Source organism: Callorhinus ursinus, unplaced genomic scaffold (genome assembly GCF_003265705.2).
Source record: "Callorhinus ursinus isolate GAN/ISIS: 27379988/994484 unplaced genomic scaffold, GSC_fseal_2.0 scaffold72, whole genome shotgun sequence".
NCBI lineage: Eukaryota > Metazoa > Chordata > Mammalia > Carnivora > Otariidae > Callorhinus > Callorhinus ursinus.
This window is the reverse complement of record NW_027397134.1, coordinates 6,126,801-6,146,032: the sequence shown is the minus strand read 5'-3', so window position 1 is coordinate 6,146,032 and position 19,232 is coordinate 6,126,801. Positions and strand designations below refer to the sequence as shown.

At 40.9% G+C, this 19,232-nt stretch overlaps 1 gene segment (V, D, J or C); it reads right to left on the bottom strand.

The window, feature by feature from the left end:
• Positions 1-926: 926 nt before the first annotated feature.
• Positions 927-1,521, bottom strand: LOC112813148 (immunoglobulin lambda variable 5-52-like). The segment is given in 2 exon segments: positions 927-1,344; positions 1,466-1,521. Coding segments are annotated over 2 exon segments (461 nt in total).
• Positions 1,522-19,232: the final 17,711 nt, after the last annotated feature.

Genomic DNA, 19,232 nt, shown 5'->3' with positions numbered 1-19,232 from the left:
GAGGGAGAGGGAGAAGCAGGTTCTCCACAGAGCAGGGGGAACCCGATGCAGGGCTCGATCCCAGGACTCCAGGATCATGACCTGAACCGAAGGCAGTCACTTAACCAACTGAGCCACCCAGGCGCCCAACTAACTAGAATTTAAATAAAAATTTGAAAAGAAAAAAAAAAGGGGCTGTCCAGAGGGGCAAGAGCCATAGTGGAATCAGAGTCAGGCCAACTGTGATCTTGCTCCTTGTGGCCAGGACTCTGTGAGATGGCGACTCTCAGCAATGACACAGAGGTCACCACGGGAGCCTGGGAGCAGGAGGAGTCCCGTATGGAGGGCATGGACAAAAGGAGAGGTTCCTATACTGGCCCCTGTGTCTGGTCCTCACCTGAGAGAGTGACAGGTGGAGAAGGGCCCAGGTGTGAGGTGGTGTGGAAGTGGTCACCATTGATGTTTCTTGCAACTTCTTTATCTTCTTCCTACCTTTAGGAAAAGGAGGCCGTTGCGTGAGGAATATTTTTGCTACCTCTCATGGGACTGCCTCCATTTCAGATCAGCACCTCATGCCTGGAAGTGAGTGTGTCTTGGCCTGGAATTGATCAGATTGCAGAGACATCAGACTGGTCAGGGGACCAAGCTGCAGTTTTATGATATGGGAACAACTTGACCTGTGTCTCCTACCCAGATGCCAGAGTCCACAGTCCATGTCCCAACCTAAAATTCACAGAGAGGAGGGAGAGGTTGGGGATGGTGAGGAGCTATTTATCTCTGAGCATGGGATTTAACCAGTGCAACATTGAGTGAGACTACACTAGCAATGGATTCATGTAAATTTTTATCTTAACAAAAGTATGTGATACTGTGAGATCAAGTGGTCTGAAGAAAATCAGGTACTAACAGAAGAAATGATAATGAAGTGAGCCCTCAGCTAGCCTTGGTCAGAACCCCTGCTGTGGGTGGTGCACCAGGTCAGGAGAGCGCAGTAGTCCAGCTTTGTGTCTCACTTCCTCATGGGTCTGGAGCACAGTGGAAGTCTTAGAGTTGCCATGCCATGTAGCAGAGTAATAGTCCGCCTTGGCCTCAGCCTGCAGCCCCGAGATGAGGAGAAGCCCTGCATTGGCTGAGGCGTCTTGGAGCCTGAGAAGCGGCTGGGGACCCCGGGGCCCTGGTGTTTATCTGAGTCTGAGTGGTAGTACAGCAGATACCGGGGAGGGCTCCCTGGCAGCTGCTGGTACCAGCCTATCCAGAAATCACCAACACTGAAGCCACTGCTCAGGGTGCAGGTGAGTCTGGCCGTTGTTCCCAGAGATACAGAGAGGAAGGGCAGCTGGGTCAGCACGGGCTGGGACAGGGAGCCTACAAACACAGACACTTATGGGAGATGGGACAGGGCAAAAGGTTAAGCTGCTTGGTGGTCTGTGACAGTGAGGGTGACACCCACTCAAGAGCTGTCATGGGTACCTGGGGATGTCCCTACCCGTGCACTGAGCCAGGAGGACAAGAAGAAGGGTCCGGGCCATGGTGGATGCTCCTCCTGCAGCCTCAGATCAGGACTGGGATGGGCCTGCCTTTTATCTTCTCCACGGCCTGAAGGAGGAGGGGCTGCTCACACAGATTTGTTTCCTGCCACTAGTTGAAGTCTCAGCTTTGTCCCTTAGACAGAGAGGGTTGATTTCCACAGAGACTAAGTTTGTCCCCTGGGAGGGAACAGGGAGGAAGCAGCTACTGGGACCTTCCACAGACCTTCGAGCAGCAGACGCCTCCTCAGCCAGAGGGGACAGTTGCTGAGTCCCCACCAAAGCACAGAGGCACCAGGGTCCCAGCCCCAGGGGATCTGGAGATTAGGCAGCCGGAGACCATCCCCCCACCCCAACACACACACACCCCGCCCTCCGCCTTGCAAACCTAGGGGAGACCAACAGCGCCCTCTGCTGCCCACTGGTCAAACTTCAGTCTGTCACTGGAAAGGATGTCAGGGACTCTGAACCGAGAGCCTGGTCCACGGTCAGTCCATAAGCAACCATGTGCCACATGCACTAGTGCCCAAGGTAACTAATATTAACAAACAGCTTTCCCACTGAAGCCTTCTGAGTTTGTCAGAGAAGAAAAAGGGGCTACTTCGCCACCACACACCGTGAGTGAGGCTGCAGTGGGTTGAGAGCAGAGGGCTGGGGAAGCACACACCTGAGCACCTCTCTCAGCAGAGCTGCGGGAGAGAGATTGCTTCCCTGGGTGTGGAGCGGGGGCCAGGTGTTCTACAGCAGAACAAATAAGGCACTCCACCTTCCCAGAAGGGAGATGGAATTTGCGGGGAGGGTGGGACATGACATGACATGCTGAGCGGATGGAAACTACATCATTTGACAGTAGTTTTGAGCAAATGGAATATAAGTGCATAACGGGCAAGGAAATTTGAAGCTTAAATGTGAAAGTACTTCTGTGTCAGTGAGGTGCTTGGGTTGTTTTCTTTTGTTTTATTTTTTTTTTAAAGATTTTATTTATTTATTTGAGAGAGAATGAGAGCCAGAGAGCACGAGAGGGAAGAGGGTCAGAGGGAGAAGCAGACTCCCTGCTGAGCAGGGAGCCTGATGTGGGACTCGATTCCGGGACTCCAGGATCATGACCTGAGCTGAAGGCAGTTGCTTAACCAACTGCGCCACCCAGGCGCCCTTCTTTTGTTTTAGAGATTTTATTTATTTGGGGTGCCTGAGTGGCTCAGTCGTTAAGCATCTGCCTTTGGCTCAGGTCATGGTCCCAGAGCCCCGCATCGGGCTCCCTGCTCAGCGGGAAGCCTGCTTCTCCCTCTCCCACTCCCCCTGCTTGTGCTCCCTCTCTCACTGTCTCTCTTTCTGTCAAATAAATAAATAAACTCTTTTTAAAAAGAGTTTATTTCTTTATTTGAGAGAGAGAGCACAAGCAGGGGGGAGGAGTAGAGGGAGAGGGAGAAACAGACTCCCTGCTAAGCAGGGAGCCCGACTGAGGGCCCAATCCCAGGACCCCGAGATCATGACCTAAGCCAAAGGGAGAAGCTTAACCAACTGAGCCACACAGGCACCCCAGGTGCTTGGGTTTTTATTTTACTTGGCGATGTTAGAGGTTGAAAACGGGAGAAATTATTGTTGAAATTTATCTTTTTTTTTAAATTTTCCAACTTTGTCCAAATATAATTGATAATCACAAATTGTATTCATTTATAGTACAGCTTGGGTATTGGATATACATAAAAACTGTGAGGCACTCACCACAATAAAGCTAATTAATATATCCTTCACCTCCTATACGCACTTTTTTCTCTTTCTTTCTTTCTTTCTTTCTTTTTCTTTCTTTCTTTCTTTCTTTCTTTCTTTCTTTCTTTCTTTCTTTCTTTCTTTCTTTCTTTCGGTCATGAGAACCCTTAAAATCTACCCTCTCAGCAAATGTCAAGTATACAATACAGTATTAGGCACTAAGAAATGTATACCTTAGAAGACATCCTGGTGTCAGCTTCAACAATGTGCCTGATAACAACAGAGCAGGTAAGGCCCTATCAGGAGGGCTTGAGGTGCAGGAACTCTGGAGGAGGGAGGTGAGTGCACAGAGTCCAGGATAAAGAACCCTGAGAGGTGACTGTGGCCCTGGACTGAGGGTGAGGGAAAGGATGATGGTGAGGTTGAGGGTTCCAGTTGTGTTCACTGTCATGTGATATATGAGAGAGAGAAAAATAAGATTGAGGAGAATTAAAGGTGTTTCATGTTCTATTTGTAAAGCTGGGGCATGTAGGAAATACGTGGGAACGAGAACAGGGATGTTGCCAAGTCAGTGACAGGAGCATCCTTTCATGAGGTGCAGAAGCCCTGGGGAGAGTGATTAGAAAAGGATAAGATAAGAAAGGTGATCAGATGACAAGAAAAGGAATAAGAATGAAATACAGGGAGCCATCCCTGCTCACAGAACCAAGATAAAGCATAAAAATCCATTTGAGATAAATAAGGAAATCCCTCATTTCTTTGCGCATGTGTTTATTTAATTATTTAGGCAATTACTGTTCAGATTTGGGCTCCTTTTAAGGTTGACTTGGTTAATTCTGGTGTTCTCTTTTTTTTGATGTTACTACTGGGTTTTTTTTCCTTATTCATTGAGTTACTAAGAGCATTGTGTCAACAGCTGCAACTATAATTGTGGCTTGATTATTTCTCTCTTTGCTTCTGTTAATTTATGCTTCATATAGTTTTTTTTTAAAGTATGTTATTATATTTTGGATTTTTATGTTTTTTCTTGAATGGATTATTTTATCACTATGAAATGTGTCACTGTTTTTCTAGAAAATTTCTTCCCTTAGTCTTTTGCCTGGTACTTATATAACCACAACATCTTTCTGTTGTTCACTGTAGGGGTATACTTTTTTTTTTACCATTCTTTTATTTATTTTTTATTATGTTCAATTAGCCAGCATATAGTACATCATAGTTTTTGATGTAGTGTTCAACGATTCATTAGTTGCATATAACACCCAGTGCTCATCACAACACGTGCCCTCCTTAATACTCATCACCCAGTTACCCCACCCCCCAACCCCTCCCTTCTGTAACCCTCAGTTTGTTTCCTGAAGTCCAGAGTCTTTCATCCCCTTGGCTCCTTCCACAGTTTGGCTATTGTGGACATTGCTGCTATGAACATTGGGGTGCATGTGCCCCTTCTTTTCACTACATCTGTATCTTTGGGGTAAATACCTGGTAGTGCAGGTGCTGGGTTGTAGGGTAGCTCTATTTTTAACAACTTGAGGAACCTCCATACTGTTTTCCAGAGTGGCTTGCATTCCCACAAATAGTGTAGGAGGGTTCCCCTTTCTCCACATCTTCGCCAACACATGTTGTTTCCTGTCTTGTTAATTTTGGCCATTCTAACTGGTGTAAGGTTGTATCTCACTGAGGAGCCGAGATGCCCTTCAACAGATGAATGGATAAAGAAGATGGGGTCCATATACACAATGGAATATTACTCAGCCATCAGAAAGGATGAATACCCACCATTTGCATCAACATGGATGGAACTGGAGGGGATTATGCTAAGTGAAATAAGTCAAGCAGAGAAAGATAATTATCATACGATTTCACTCATGTGTGGAACATAAGGAATAGTGCGGAGGACCACAGGGGAAAGGAGGAAAAACTGAATGGGAAGAAATCAGAGAGGGAGACAAACCATGAAAGATTCTGGACTTCAGGAAACAAACCGAGGGTTACAGAAGGGAGAGGATGTGAGGATGGGGTAACTGGGTGATGGGTATTAAGGAGGGCATGTGTTGTGATGAACACTGGGTGTTATATGCAACTAATGAATTGTTGAACACTACATTAAAAACTTATGATGCACTAAAATATAGATATATAAGGATTTCATGTAAATAGAAATAAATAAATAAATAAATAAATAAATAAATAAATAAATAATTTTAAAAAAGAATATCAGTTGACCATAATTGTGCCAATTTATTTCTGGACTCTCTACTCTGTTCCATTGGTCTGTATTTCTGGTTTTATGCCAATTTCTTGTGTCATGACTACCGTAGGTTTGTAATACATTTTGAAATCAGGAAATATGATTCTTCCAGCTTTATTCTTCTTGCTCAAGATTCCTTTGGCTATATGAGTCTCTTGTGATTGCATATGAATTTTAGGACTGCTTTTCTATTTCTTAAAAAAACACCATTGAAATTTTGATAGGAATTGCATTGAATCCATAGATTGCTTTGGGTAGTATGGAAATGTTCACAATAGTAATTCTTCCATTCCAAGAACACAGGATATCTTTCTATTAGTCTATATCTTTTTCTATTTCTTCCATCAATGTTTTGTAGTTTTCAGCATATAGATCTTTCCCATCCTTGATTAAATTTATTCTTAAGTATTTTATTCTTTTTTATGTTATTGTAAATGGGATTGTTTTCATAATTTTTTGTCAAATAGTTTGTCGTTAGTATATAGAAAGACCACTGATTTTAGTATGTTGATTTTGCATCCTGAAACTTCACTAAATTTGTTTATTAGTTCTAACAGTTCTTCAGTGGAGTCTTTAGGGTTTTCTACATAAAAGCTCATGCCATCTGCAATACAGATAATTTTTTCTTATTTTCCCATATGTATGCAATTTGTTTATTTTTATTGCCTAACTACTTTGACTAGGGGTTCCAGTACTGTGTTGAATAGAAGATGTAAGAGTGAGCAACTTTGGGCGCCTGGGTGGCTCAGTTGGTTAAGCGACTGCCTTCAGCTCAGGTCATGATCCTGGAGTCCCGGAATCGAGTCCCGCATCGGGCTCCCTGCTCGGCAGGGAGTCTGCTTCTCCCTCTGGCCCTCCCCCCTCTCATGTGCTCTCTATCTCTCATTCTCTCTCTCAAATAAATATATAAAATCTTAAAAAAAAAAAGTGAGCAACTTTGCCTGGTTTTTGATCTTAGAATAAAAAGGGTTTTTTTTTTTTTTCCCACTGTTCAATATGATGTTAGGCATGGATTTGTCATATATGGCCTTTATTGTATTGAAGTAAGTTACTCCTATGCCATTTTGTTTTATCATGAAAGGATGTTAAATTTTGTTGAATGCTTTTTCTACATCTATTAAGAAGATCATGTTTTTTCTTTCATTCTGTTAATGTGGTGTGTGACATTTATTGATTTGTGTATGCTGAACCATCCTGTATTAAAGGGATAAATTCCACTTGATTATGGTAAATAATTCTTTTAATGTGCTGTTGAAATCAGTTTGCTAATATTTTGTTGAGGATTCATGCATTTGTGTTCTTCAGGGATATTGGCCTGTAATTTGTTTTTCTTGTAACATCCTTGTCTGGCTTTGGTATGAAAGTAATGCTGGATTTGTAAAATGATTTTGGGAGTACTCCTTTCTTTTCAGTTTTTTTTGGAAGATTTTAAGAAGGATTTATAGTGGGGCACCTGGGTGGCTCAGTCGTTAAGCATCTGCCTTCAGCTCAGTTCATGATCTCAGGATCCTGGGATCGAGCCCCACATCGGGCTCCCTGCTCAGTGGGGAGCCTGCTTCTCCCTCTCACATTCTCCCTGCTTGTGTTCCTTCTCTCATTGTCTCTCTCTCTCTGTCAAATAAATAAATAAAATATTTTTTAAAAATTAAAAATAAATTTTTTAAAAAGATTGATATTAATTCTCCTTTAATACTTAGTAGAACTACCAATTATTTCAAATGGCTTGTTTGAGTTCACTGATTGAATCTGTTGTTGACACTCTCTATTGAATTTTTCAATTCAATCATTGTATTCTTCATCTTCAGGATTTTTATTTGTTTTTTTATATTGTTTCTATTTGTTTATTAAATTTCTCATTTTGTTCATGTATTATTTTCCTGATTTTGTTTAGTTGTTTTTGTTCTCTTATAGTTTATGTAGCTTCCTTAAAATAATTATTTTGAATTCTTGGTCAAGCAGTTCATCACATTTCATTTCTTTAGGGGCATTTACTGGAGCTTTCCTCATTTCCTTTGGTGATGTCATGTTTGCCTGATTCTTCATGATCCATCTAGCCTTGCATTGGTACCTATGCATTTGAAAGATATGCACAAATATCTAATCTTTACCATCTGACTTTGGCAAGTAAAGACTTTTTTCTGCTGGATCTCTGACCTGATGGGACTACCTCCAGGACTGTGGTCTAGTGAGGCTGATAGCCAGACTCACAACTGTTGCCAAGTCCACAACTGGGTCCCTGATTGGCAGGCCTGTTGCCAGGGGCATAGTCAGGTGTGCCCTTCATCACGTCCCTGAGTGCTCCCATCAGGTCACTGGACTGGTCCCTGGGACCCATATACTGGTCTCCTGGGATCATGACCTAGGAGCAGACTTACTCTATCCATATACATTCTGGGTCTTCATTGTCAATCAGCCCTTCCTGGCCAGTTGGGTAAAGGTAATATACTTGTGGACCACAGTGGAGCAGGATTGGAACTGGGTCATGGGACTACTTCAGGAACTGCAGTAAGTCCAAGATCAGTAAGCCTGTTTCCAGGAGTGCCCACGGGTGTGGCTTCTGCCAGATCCCTCAGGCGGGCCTCTGGATGGACAGAACTGCCTCAGACCACATTAGAGTAAGGCTGAGCCAGGTGCTGGGACTGTTTCAGGGACTGCAGTGAGGTCCAAGCTCAGTGGGCCTGTTACTAGGAACACCTACAGTCAAGGCTCCTCCTTGTTGGAAGGGGCTGATGGAAGGATTGGAGACAAGTGGAGGTGGAGCTAAGTCCATAAGGGAATGGGGCTGCTTCTAGTCTTTAGTTGGGACCACAATCAACAGATCTGGCACTGGTATGTGGGTCTGCTTTCTCAAACTGGCTTTCCTTAGTTAGGCTCCACTAGGTTTTGCAACCTCTTAACTGGATCCCATAGCTCCCCAAAGGTACTTTTGTCTGTGAACGGCTGCCAAATATTTTTCCTGTGGGGTTACATGGGATAAAGACCTACCCTTCTGCCACCTTGCTGATGTCACTCTCCTTTTTATCAAAATTTAGAAGAGAAAATTCTGGAAACCTGGGATAATGTCTATGAAGAAAATTTAAAGTACCTACTATATCTCTTTAAAAATCCAAATTAGAAAAAAGGGCAAATGAAACCACAGAAAATCTATACTCCCAGTAAAACAATAAGACAGAAAATGTCCATACTTCAAATAACTTGTAAGTGAAAACATGTTGACTAACTGAACATAATAAAAAAATGTAAGTGAAAATGCATAAATAAACAAACACACAAACTACCAAATCCCAGCAGGCTCTCTCTCATGCTTCCATCATCAGCCACAGTTTAAGCAGAAAACGAGGTCAGGCAAAACAGCTTTGTGGATGACAGAAAAGGAAAGCTAGCAGTGAGTCTGATATTAATCTTAAACCACTGAAAGAAACAGAAAACCCCACAAGTGTGAAAATACTGAGAAAGAATGCAGGAAGGCCAAAGCCCTGGTTACAGTAAAGGGGCATTAAAAATAAAGGACTTCTAAGAATGGCAATGCTTTGGGGGAAAAGGTAATTAAAAAGAAAGCTGCGGAGTTCTGGAAAAACAAGCAAGGGGGTAGAATTTCAAAGTTCTCTCTAGTATAAGAAAATAAAAAAGATAAGCAAGAAACAATCCATTTCCCCATCACCATGAAAGCAACAGGCAACGTGGTAGAGAATTTCAAAAAGTCAGTCTAATTGACACATCAACATCTTTTTTAAAATTACAAAAGAGGAAAACCACTTACCAACTTGTTCAATGAAAATGGATAAAGTCAAATATGTGGAAATTATTGAAAAAGGAAAAATGAAAAAAATCCTAAAAGAAAACCTCTATTTTAAAAAAATGGAAGAAATACATACTTTCCTTGGAAAATACAAAGTTGGTCTCATTAAAGATAAAACATTTAAACAGACGGATTTCCTTAGGAAAAATATAAGGAATACTATCATGAAAATATTCCACAGAAAGACATGAGGTATTAAGAAATCTGTTAATAATATGCCATATTAATAGGTAAAAGATAAGATCATATTGTCTCAATAGATTCTGAAAGATCCTTTCACCAAATTTAATAACTATTCCTAATTAAAACAAAAAACAGGTAAGAAAATAAAAACAGACAGATACATTTATAATATGGTAATATGCTGTCTCTCACAAACACATATCATTTAGTCCCAAAGTCAGCATTTCACTTAATGGTGGCATCTCCACAAAAATCAGGAAAAAAGGTTGCTCATTACCTCCACTATTATTCAACATTGTTCTATAACTATTAGTGCATTTTTTTAAAGAGTAATCAATGGTCAGGTCTAAGCCCTGTGGCAGGACCACATGAGTAGATATTGCTAAAGACCCAAATGCCTTAGATCTTCAGGTGCTGGTGGCAGAAGTGACAGCAGAAATGTCCCCAGTGAGCTGGTGTTGGTCACAGGTTATGATAGGGGTGTCAATGGCTGGGCAAAGGATGCAGAGAGGTTGCCTTGGCACACTTCCCTAGGGCCAAGGGCACAGTGTAAGCTCTGAGGCTATAATTCCAGGTCTGCAGTAACAGTCTTCCCTCACGCTATGGTCAGGGAATATCATCACATTTATAACGTTTTAGGTTGATAGCTGTGGATGCAAGACTGCGTTAAAATTACCCACATTTTTAAGGCTTCCATTGAAGAAGTTGGAGACCTTCTGACCAAGTGACCAATACACCAAGACAGAGGGTTGTGAGTGTAGTATCACAGGACACCTGCTCCTTGAAGACCAGAGAAGAAAAGTAGATCTTGTGTGACCCCAAAAGCCCCTTCACCTAAACCCCTGGCAAATGCCGTATTTACAGAAGATTGAGGGGGGAAATCTCCAGGGCATGTTGGAGATGCCTCAAAGCTCTGTCTCCAGGAACTACTGTAGGGATTATGCCCACAAGCTGTGTCATAGCCCCTAGCCAGACTCTCCTAGGAGCAGACTTACTCTATCCACATATTTTCTGGGTCTTCATTGTCAGTCAGCCCTTCCTGGCCAGTTGGGTAAAGACTCTACAGAAGAAAAGGAAATGACTCAAATCGGAAGCAAGAGGACAGCCAGACCCAGAAGTTCATGGGGATGGGCATCACAAGTAGAGGAAAGTCACACATCGGTGAGGACACAGTTTGCCCAAATTCCCTAGAGCCAGCTGAATGGTTTACAGCTGTCTGCACATCTCAAGACATCACACAGCACCCCCTGCTGGCCAAAGTACCTACATCCTCCAGTCACTGTGGTAACACCAAGCACATGGGACAGTGTCTTTGCCCTATAGTTTTTCCTGGTGTCACTATCCAAGACAAGAGAGTGAGAAGAGGCCTCTGTAGGTCCACCATTGGAACAGTGATGTTCTAACACCCAGTTTTTTATCTTTATGGAAAACTATCATTTTTTTCAAAATGTCAATTTCTGTCAACCGTATCCCTACAGCTCCAGAGTCCCTAGCTTGTTGCAAGATCTATAGCCAAGTGATAGCATATTTTGTGTATGAGGGGGGAAAAGCTTTTATTGATAAAGAGGTTACAATGAAATAAATAGATTGATGGTTTGTTGAGGAATAAAAACTCAAGCAGAATCTCAGTCTGTGTCCACCCCAGCTCTAGCTTTCAGCTTCTACCTTCTTCCTGGACAATTTGGAGGATGAAGCCTTGGTGGGCATGCTGGGATTTCTCAGGCCCTTAGAGGCCTCTGTTTTCCTGGCCAGGGGTTCAGGCACTGTCTTAAACCCACCACCCCTAGGAGGAACGGCCTTGACTTTGGGCCTCTCCTTGACCACATGGGCAACAACCTCTTTAGGGATGTTGTTTTCCTTCTTTTTGGCTGGAGAAGGAGCACCATTCTTGCCCTTGGGGACCACGGATTTTTGAACTCCATCTCCCAGCTTTTGTCTTCCTGTGGGCCTCATCATCTTGACTGCTCCTTCAGCCCAACTTTGCCTGCTCTTTCCAGACATACCGCATATAGTATGTGAAAAGACAGTTTAAAGGTACAACAGGAACACAAATATGGGGAAATTTCCCTGTGTGCATATTGATAGATAGAGGGAAGTTAAGCCAAAAAGTCTCAAAAAGTCACAAAAAGCCTCAAAAATTCTGATGTATAAGTTGAAATCTGTAGGGCTAATCAAGTGAACTCCCTGGAAGAAAGAAAGAAATATCTCTGGAGTCAAAGGTCAGGGCATGTTCGAAGGTCAGAAAAAGAGGAGAAGCTGGTTGTTGGTGACCCTGTTGAAAGACCACTTGCAGTTGCAGAGTCAAACAATCTGAACATATGAATCTAGCACCTCCAAGTGGAATAGAAAAGGAAGATCTGAAAAAAGAATATTCCTAGTTTAAATCTTGTATTCCTTTTTACCAATTTTAAATGCATGTGAATGTATGGATGTTTGAATTGCCATAAATATATTCACAATGATGTTTCCTATATACATTTGCCAAATCCAGTCATTTTAACTCATATCATTTTTAATACTCCTGAATAGTACACTTAGCTGTCACTAGGAACTCAGCTTTGTCTTTTCATGGGTCCAGTTCAAATGGCGCTCTGTGAGTTCCCTATGCACTACATGAGGCCAAAGGAGCACAGAGTTTGTGCCTCACTTTCTCACTGGTCTGAATCACTGTATAAGTGCTGAGGCTGCTGAGCAGTAATAATCAGCTTCATCATTGGGCTGGAGCCCAAAGATGGTCAGGGAAACCATGCTGCCTGACCTGGAGCAAGAGAATCACCTTGAGATCTAATATTATATCATATTATATCATTATATTGTTATATTATTTATATTATATTATATCATATTATATATTTATTATATTAAAATGATGCATTTGGGGATTGAAAGAAATAAAATTTTTTATCACAGAACCAAGCTGCTTATTTTAGAACCAAAGGCTTAGGAAAAACCTATTAGGGCTACCAGGCTTCTGCTGGAATTATTCAGGATTCTACTCAGTAATTCATTGATTATCACCAATGACTCCACTGATGCCCTTCCTCAGGGGAACACAGCTGCGAAGTCATCAGTAGTAAGCAGTCTCACCCTCAGGTTTGGGGTTAATCCAGCTGGGAGCAGCTAAGAGTAGAGTATTCATGATTAGTCCCACAGCATCCTCTGATTGTTCAAGTCAAACCTCCTCTCCTCAAAGACCTGATAGTTCTGGGGCTTTCCTTGTTTTAACTGGGCTACTAGAGTCTGCAATACACATTTTTTTACATGATTCCAGTGTGCCAAGCACTATCATAGGGCTTAATGTTAGAACAATTAACACAGTCCCTTACCATATGACTCTTTATATTTGGGTCTTTCAGAGGAGGTAGAACTTGTTCTAGTTCTAAAGGGATAGCAGAAAGGACCTTGTAAGAAATGGAAATAGAAGGCATAAAACCTCTGCAGCATTCAAGATCAGGGACATCCAGAAGGTGGCAGGAGTCTGCTGTGCATGCAACTGGAGAAGGTGGTGAAGTGGGAAAAGGCTAAGCAGATAAAGGAACAAGAGAGACTTGTGATGGGGGAAGGGGGCAGAAAAGTGCTTTATATGACATCCTTGGGACTTAGAGCTTCATTTACTTGAAAGACATTGCAAATTTTATTTATTTATTTATTTATTTATTTATTTATTTATTTATTATTGTTATGTTAATCACCATACATTACATCATTAGTTCTTAATGTAGTGTTCCATGATTCATTGTTTGTGCATAACACCCAGTGCTCCACGCAGAACGTGCCCTCTTTAATACCCATCATCAGGCTAACCCATCCCCCCACCCTCCTCCCCTCTAGAACCCTCAGTTTGTTTTTCAGAGTCCATCGTCTTTCATGGTTCGTCTCCCCCTCCAATTTACTCCCCTTCATTCTTCCCCTCCTGCTATCTTCTTCTTTTTCTTTTTTCTTAACATATGTTGCATTATTTGTTTCAGAAGTACAGATCTGTGATTCAACAGTCTTGCACAATTCACGACATTGCAAATTTTAAACATGGCAGTGACATTCTCAGGTTTCCATATTTGAAACATTAAAAAACATAACATAAACTAGAGAAACCCAGCAAGAAGAGAGTGTGGCTATATGATAGTGTCCCTGGCATAGAAATCAAGAAGAGATGAGTTTGAAATGTGATTAAGAGTAAAATCTATCCAGCTGGTGAGCAGGTGGATCTAGTGGGTGAGAAAAAAAGTTAATTACGTTTGAAGTTGACTAAGGTGGTAGGTTTGGGTGACTGTCAATGTTTCTAAACCAGGGGTGATTTTTGTCCCCCAGGGGATTTTTGACAACGACTGGAGATATTTTTGGTTGTCATGTTTGGGGGTAGTAGAGGGATGGGTTGTGAATGGCATCCAGGGGGTGGTAGCCAGGAATGCTGTTAACATCCTAAAATGCACAGGGCATCCTCCCATGATAAAAAATTATCCAGCCCAAAATGTCAATAGTTCTGATGGTGGAAGATCATGACTGGTATGGGAAATATTTGGGAAGGAGTAAAATTGAGCAAAGTCAGTGATGAGTCTGGTTTTGTATTTGTTGATTTATGGAACATGGTAGCATTCAGTGGAAATATGAGGGTAAAACTCAAGGAAAGATCAGGGCTGCAGGGACTCTATTTTCTCCTACTATGGGAAAGGTCTGAAAATAACCCATTTCATAGGGCTCTTAGCATTCATTCATTCACTATGTAATTGTTTAAGGAACCTCTGGTATATGCCAGTGATAGGACAGGTGACAGAAAGAAGGCCACTGTGGCTGTAGCAGGGAGATGAGGACACAGGAGGTGGATGAAACCATCCCCAAAGACCAACCTAAATCCATACATATGCAAAAACAGTTTTCAAAGCAACTCTTCCATATAGATCTCCCAAGGAAACCAGAGGAACTTGCTTTTCTTTTAGACAGCCCAAAGATTACTTTATTAATTTGTCCAGACTGGTCAACATCTAGGAACTGTAGACCCACAGGTCTCTGAGGTCTCTTCATACCAGAATCCCTCCTTCTCCCTCTTCCCTCTGTCCTTGGGCCTGAGATGAGAGTATATGAGTATGTGAGTGCACAGCTGTGGGAACTAGGGAGGCTGAAGCCACATAGCCTGGAGTAGTAGAGGCTTCAGAAGGCAGGGAAGCTACATGTTAAGACTCCACTCTGCCCACAGGATGAGGTGGTGTTCAAAGGATCAAAACTCAAGGCCTATAGGTGGAAGGTAATGTGATACCCAACAGAAACTTCTTACTCAGACTGAAAAATGATCTAAAGGAAACCATTGCTTTCCTTCAACAATGTTAATTAATGGGTAAAGGAAAATTGGAAATATGTACCATTTTATGGGAGCTTCCATGTCCCTTACTTCTTGTGAATTTCTTCATGTCATATGAAGATTTCAAACCCTGGGTTTACAGGGGTCACTAAAAAGTGACATTTTCTTGCCTTATTCTGAGGCCAAGCTTAAATTTTTTTTCTAGCGAAACAGAACTAGGCAGGAGCTTCTTCTGTGTTAAATTAAGGTTTAGATAATTTAGCTCTACTTTTTTTTTTCATCAGGGCATGTACTTTTTTTTATATTCAGTTAGCCAGCATATAGTACATCATCAGTTTTTGATGTAGTATTCAGTGATTCATGAGTTGTGTATAACACCCAGTGCTCATCACAACATGTAGCTCTACTCTTAATCTCCTGAATTGGATCTATTAGATTTTTCACTCAGCTCCTGTTGAGGCTTCCATTTCATCAATTTTACACCTTGTCTTGCATTTAAATGGTCAGAAATGCCCACAGATGTTGATTGCTGGACAAAGGAAGGAACAGATCTGCATGGGTGCTTTACCCAGGATAAGATCTCTGGGAGAGTAAGGGAGATGAGCAGTAAGGATCAAATGAGGTGTCTCACTCCAAGGAACCCCATTATAAAATTGAGGTAGTCAGCAAAATGGGGGACTAAGATACTTCAAGCTTTCATTCCCCCCACAGAAACATCAAAAAAGAAAAAAAAAAGATAGAAACTGTCTAAACTAAATTTGTGGGGGCTCTGGAAAGTAGCCAGAGGTTAACAGCAATCAAGCAAATGCTCACAGTCAAGAAAAAGACATTTTCAAAATGGTAGAGGGGTTCACAAGGTGACATCAACAAAATAGCAGATTAGGAGGTTCCTGGCTAGTATTCTCCCTCGTCAATAATAATTTGGTAACCATCCAAGGGCAAAAGTGTCTTTGGGAGATGTGGAATCCAAGTAGGAGATTGTGAAACTCTGATGGAGTCCCAGACCAAGGAAGGGATTTTTGAGAAAGCAAGCCCATGACCAGGTGGCTGACTCATTGACCATGGTCCTATCTATAGATCCAGAAACAGATGTAGAAAAAGCATTTGACAAAATTCAACATTCTTTCATGATAAAAACTCTTAGCAAAACAGGTATAGGCCAAACACAATAAAGGTCATATTTGACAAAACCACAGCTAACATCATACTCCATAGTGAAAACCTAAAAGGGTTTCTTCTAAAGTCAGGAACAAGACAAGAGTATCCACTCACTACTCCTATTCAACATAGTACTGGAAGCTCTCGCCAGAGCAACTAGGCAATGGAAATAAATAAAAGGCCTCCAAATTGGTAAGAAAGAAGTAAAATTGCCTCCTCTGTTTGCTGATGATATGAGCTTGCACATAGAAAATCCTAAAGAATCCACCCCCAAAAAAAAAAAGCTGTTAGAATTAATAAATAATATTCCATTGCATGGATATACACATTTTGTTTATCCATTTATCTGTTCACAAACATTTGGGTCATTTGTCTCTTCTGCCTATTGGGAATAATACAGCTATGAATATGGTGGACAAGCTTAGCCTACACCCAATTTTTTTGAGTACCCACCCAGAAACAGAATTGCTAGTTCTTATGATAATTCTATATCTAACATTATAAGGAACCACCACATTGTTTTCAACAGTAGCTGTATCATTTCACTTTCCTACCAGCAATGCACAAGATTTCCAATTTCTCCAGATACTCACCAACATGTGTTATTTTCAGTTTTTAAAATTATAGCCATCCTTGTAAGGGTGAAGTATCTCATTGTGGTTTTGATTTGTACTTTTTTTTTCTTAGAGAGAGTGAGCTCATGCGCATAAGGGGGGAGGGGCAGAGGGAGAATGAGAATCTTAAGCTGACTCCACGTCCAGCATGGAGCCTGTAGCTGGGCTCAATCTCACAACCTTGAGATCATGACCTGAGCAGAAAGTTGGACGCTTAACCAACTGAACCACCCAGGTGCCCCTCCAGTTGATTTTCTGTTTTGTTTTTTTCCTACTTCCTATTTTGTTTATCTCTGATCTAATCTTTATTATTCCCTTCATTCTAATAGCTTTGGGCTTAACTTTTTTTATAGTTCCTTAAAGTGTAAAATTAGTTATTGGATTTGAGATCTTCTTTTTAAATATAAGTCTTTACAGTTATAAATTTCCCCCTTAGTACAGCATCTCATAAATTTTGATACATTGTAATTTTGTTTTCATTTGTCTCAAATTATTTTCCCCATATTTATTCAGGTGTAATTGAAAAATAAAAATTGTATATAATTAAGGTGTATAGGTGATGTATTCGATACATGTATACCTTGTGAAATGATTACTACAATCAAGATAATTAACATATCCATCACCTCGCATAGTTACCATTTGAAAATAGTTAAGATCTACTCTCTTAGTAAGTTTAAAGTATACAATTCAGTTTTATTAACTATAGTCACCATGATGTATGTTAGACCCCAGAATTTATTCATACTACAGAACTGAAACTTTGTAAATTCTGGCCAACATTTCCCATTCCCCACTGCTTGCTTCTAAGATTGATTTTTTTTAGATTCCACGTGTGAGATCATGCAGTATTTATCTTTCTGTGTCTGGCCTATTTATCTTTCTGTGTTTGGCCTATTTCACTTAGCATAACATCCTTTAGATTCATCCATGTTGTCACAATCCCAGGATTTTCTTCTTTTTAAATTTAAATTTATTCACTTTGAAAAGGAATGCAGTGCTGATATATGCTATGACATGAATGAATCTCGAAAACATCACACTAAATGAAAAAAATTAGACCCATAAGGACAAATATTATTATATGATTCCACTTGTTTGAGGTACCTAGAACAGGCTAATTCAGAGAGACAGAAAGTAGAATAGAGGTTGCCAAAGGCTGGGAAGAGGAAGGAATACATAGTTATCATTTATTAGGTAGAGAACTTCTGTTAGGGAAGATGACAAAGTTCTGAAAATGGATCATGGTAACAGTTACACAATATTGAAAATGTTCTTAATGCCACTGAATTATACACTTAAAAAAATGACAACAATGGAGTGCCTGGTGGCTCAGTCAGTGAAGCATGTGATCTTGATCTTGGGGTCATGAGTTCAAGCCCCACACTGGGCGTAGAGCTTACATTAAAAAATGCCAAAAATGGCAAATTTTATGTTATGTATATATATTTTTTAATATTTTATTTATTTGGTAGAGAGAGACACAGCGAGAGAGGGAACACAAGCAGGGGGAGTGGGAGAGGGAGAAGCAGGCTTCCTGCCGAGAAGGGAGTCCGATGTGGGGCTCGATCCCAGGACCCTGGGATCATGACCTGAGCCGAAGGCAGACGCTTAACCATCTGAGCCACCCAGGTGCCCCTCCCCCCTTCATTTTTAATCTTAATATGTTTGTGTTTGGTATCGACAAAATTAATGTCACTGAGTTGGTAATTTTGCAAAAATATTGGTGCACTGGCTTCAATGCACAGAAACAATTTATATAGAGACTTCATAAAAATGAAGGATTAAATATTAAGAATGGTTTAAGATAATGATAACTGACTATTAACTTCATTATGACTGTTTCAGATGGAAATTATTAAAGTATCTTACTCCCTCTGTTGTTGGAATATATAAGCACAGGCTGGATTTTCCTTTATGACTCTCACTTATTTAGTATCAGTTCATTCTCTTAAGTCATGCAGCAAGCATGACTTAATAAATTTAATTTACAGCTTGCCTATTTTTGTTTTCTTTCATTATGGTATCTGTTTATCTTTGCACAGGAAATCCACGTGCATAGTTAAAAGGATATAAGATGAAAATAAGTGTCTTTTCATCCCTCCCCGTCCTTTAGCCACCATGTTCCAACCACTCAAGCCGCAGTGAATACAATTCTGAATATGCATGCACCACCTAATCACAAGCCACACTGAATACAATTCTAAATATACATACACATAATTACAGAGTTTGAAGATAATGTGAAGCAAAAACTGATAAAACTGCAAAGACCACAAATCCACAAAGAGTTGGTGATTTTGACACAACATGGATGCCATCAGTCACATATGGCTATTTAAATTTGAATTAATCAAAATTTAAAATTCATTTTCTTATTTGCCTAGCTATATTTCAAGTGCTCAATACATGGCTAGTAGTTTTCATATTGGACAACACAGATATAGAATAGTTCTATCATTGCAGAAAGTTCTATTCTACAGAGTAGCTCCAGAGACAACTGCTAGTACCCAATTCCTTGCAAACTTTCTATTTAGCCAACTTCTATGCTATTCTTACTCATTGTTCTTTGGTGTCTAGCTTTGGTGATGTACCTCTGGCATCACCTTCTCCCACTCTTAGGATGAAGAAGGGGGACTCTCTCATCTCCTAGCATCTTTCATATATTGTTGTTACAAACCATATTCCCCTTAGCAGAACAGTTTCCTTGTATGGTCTG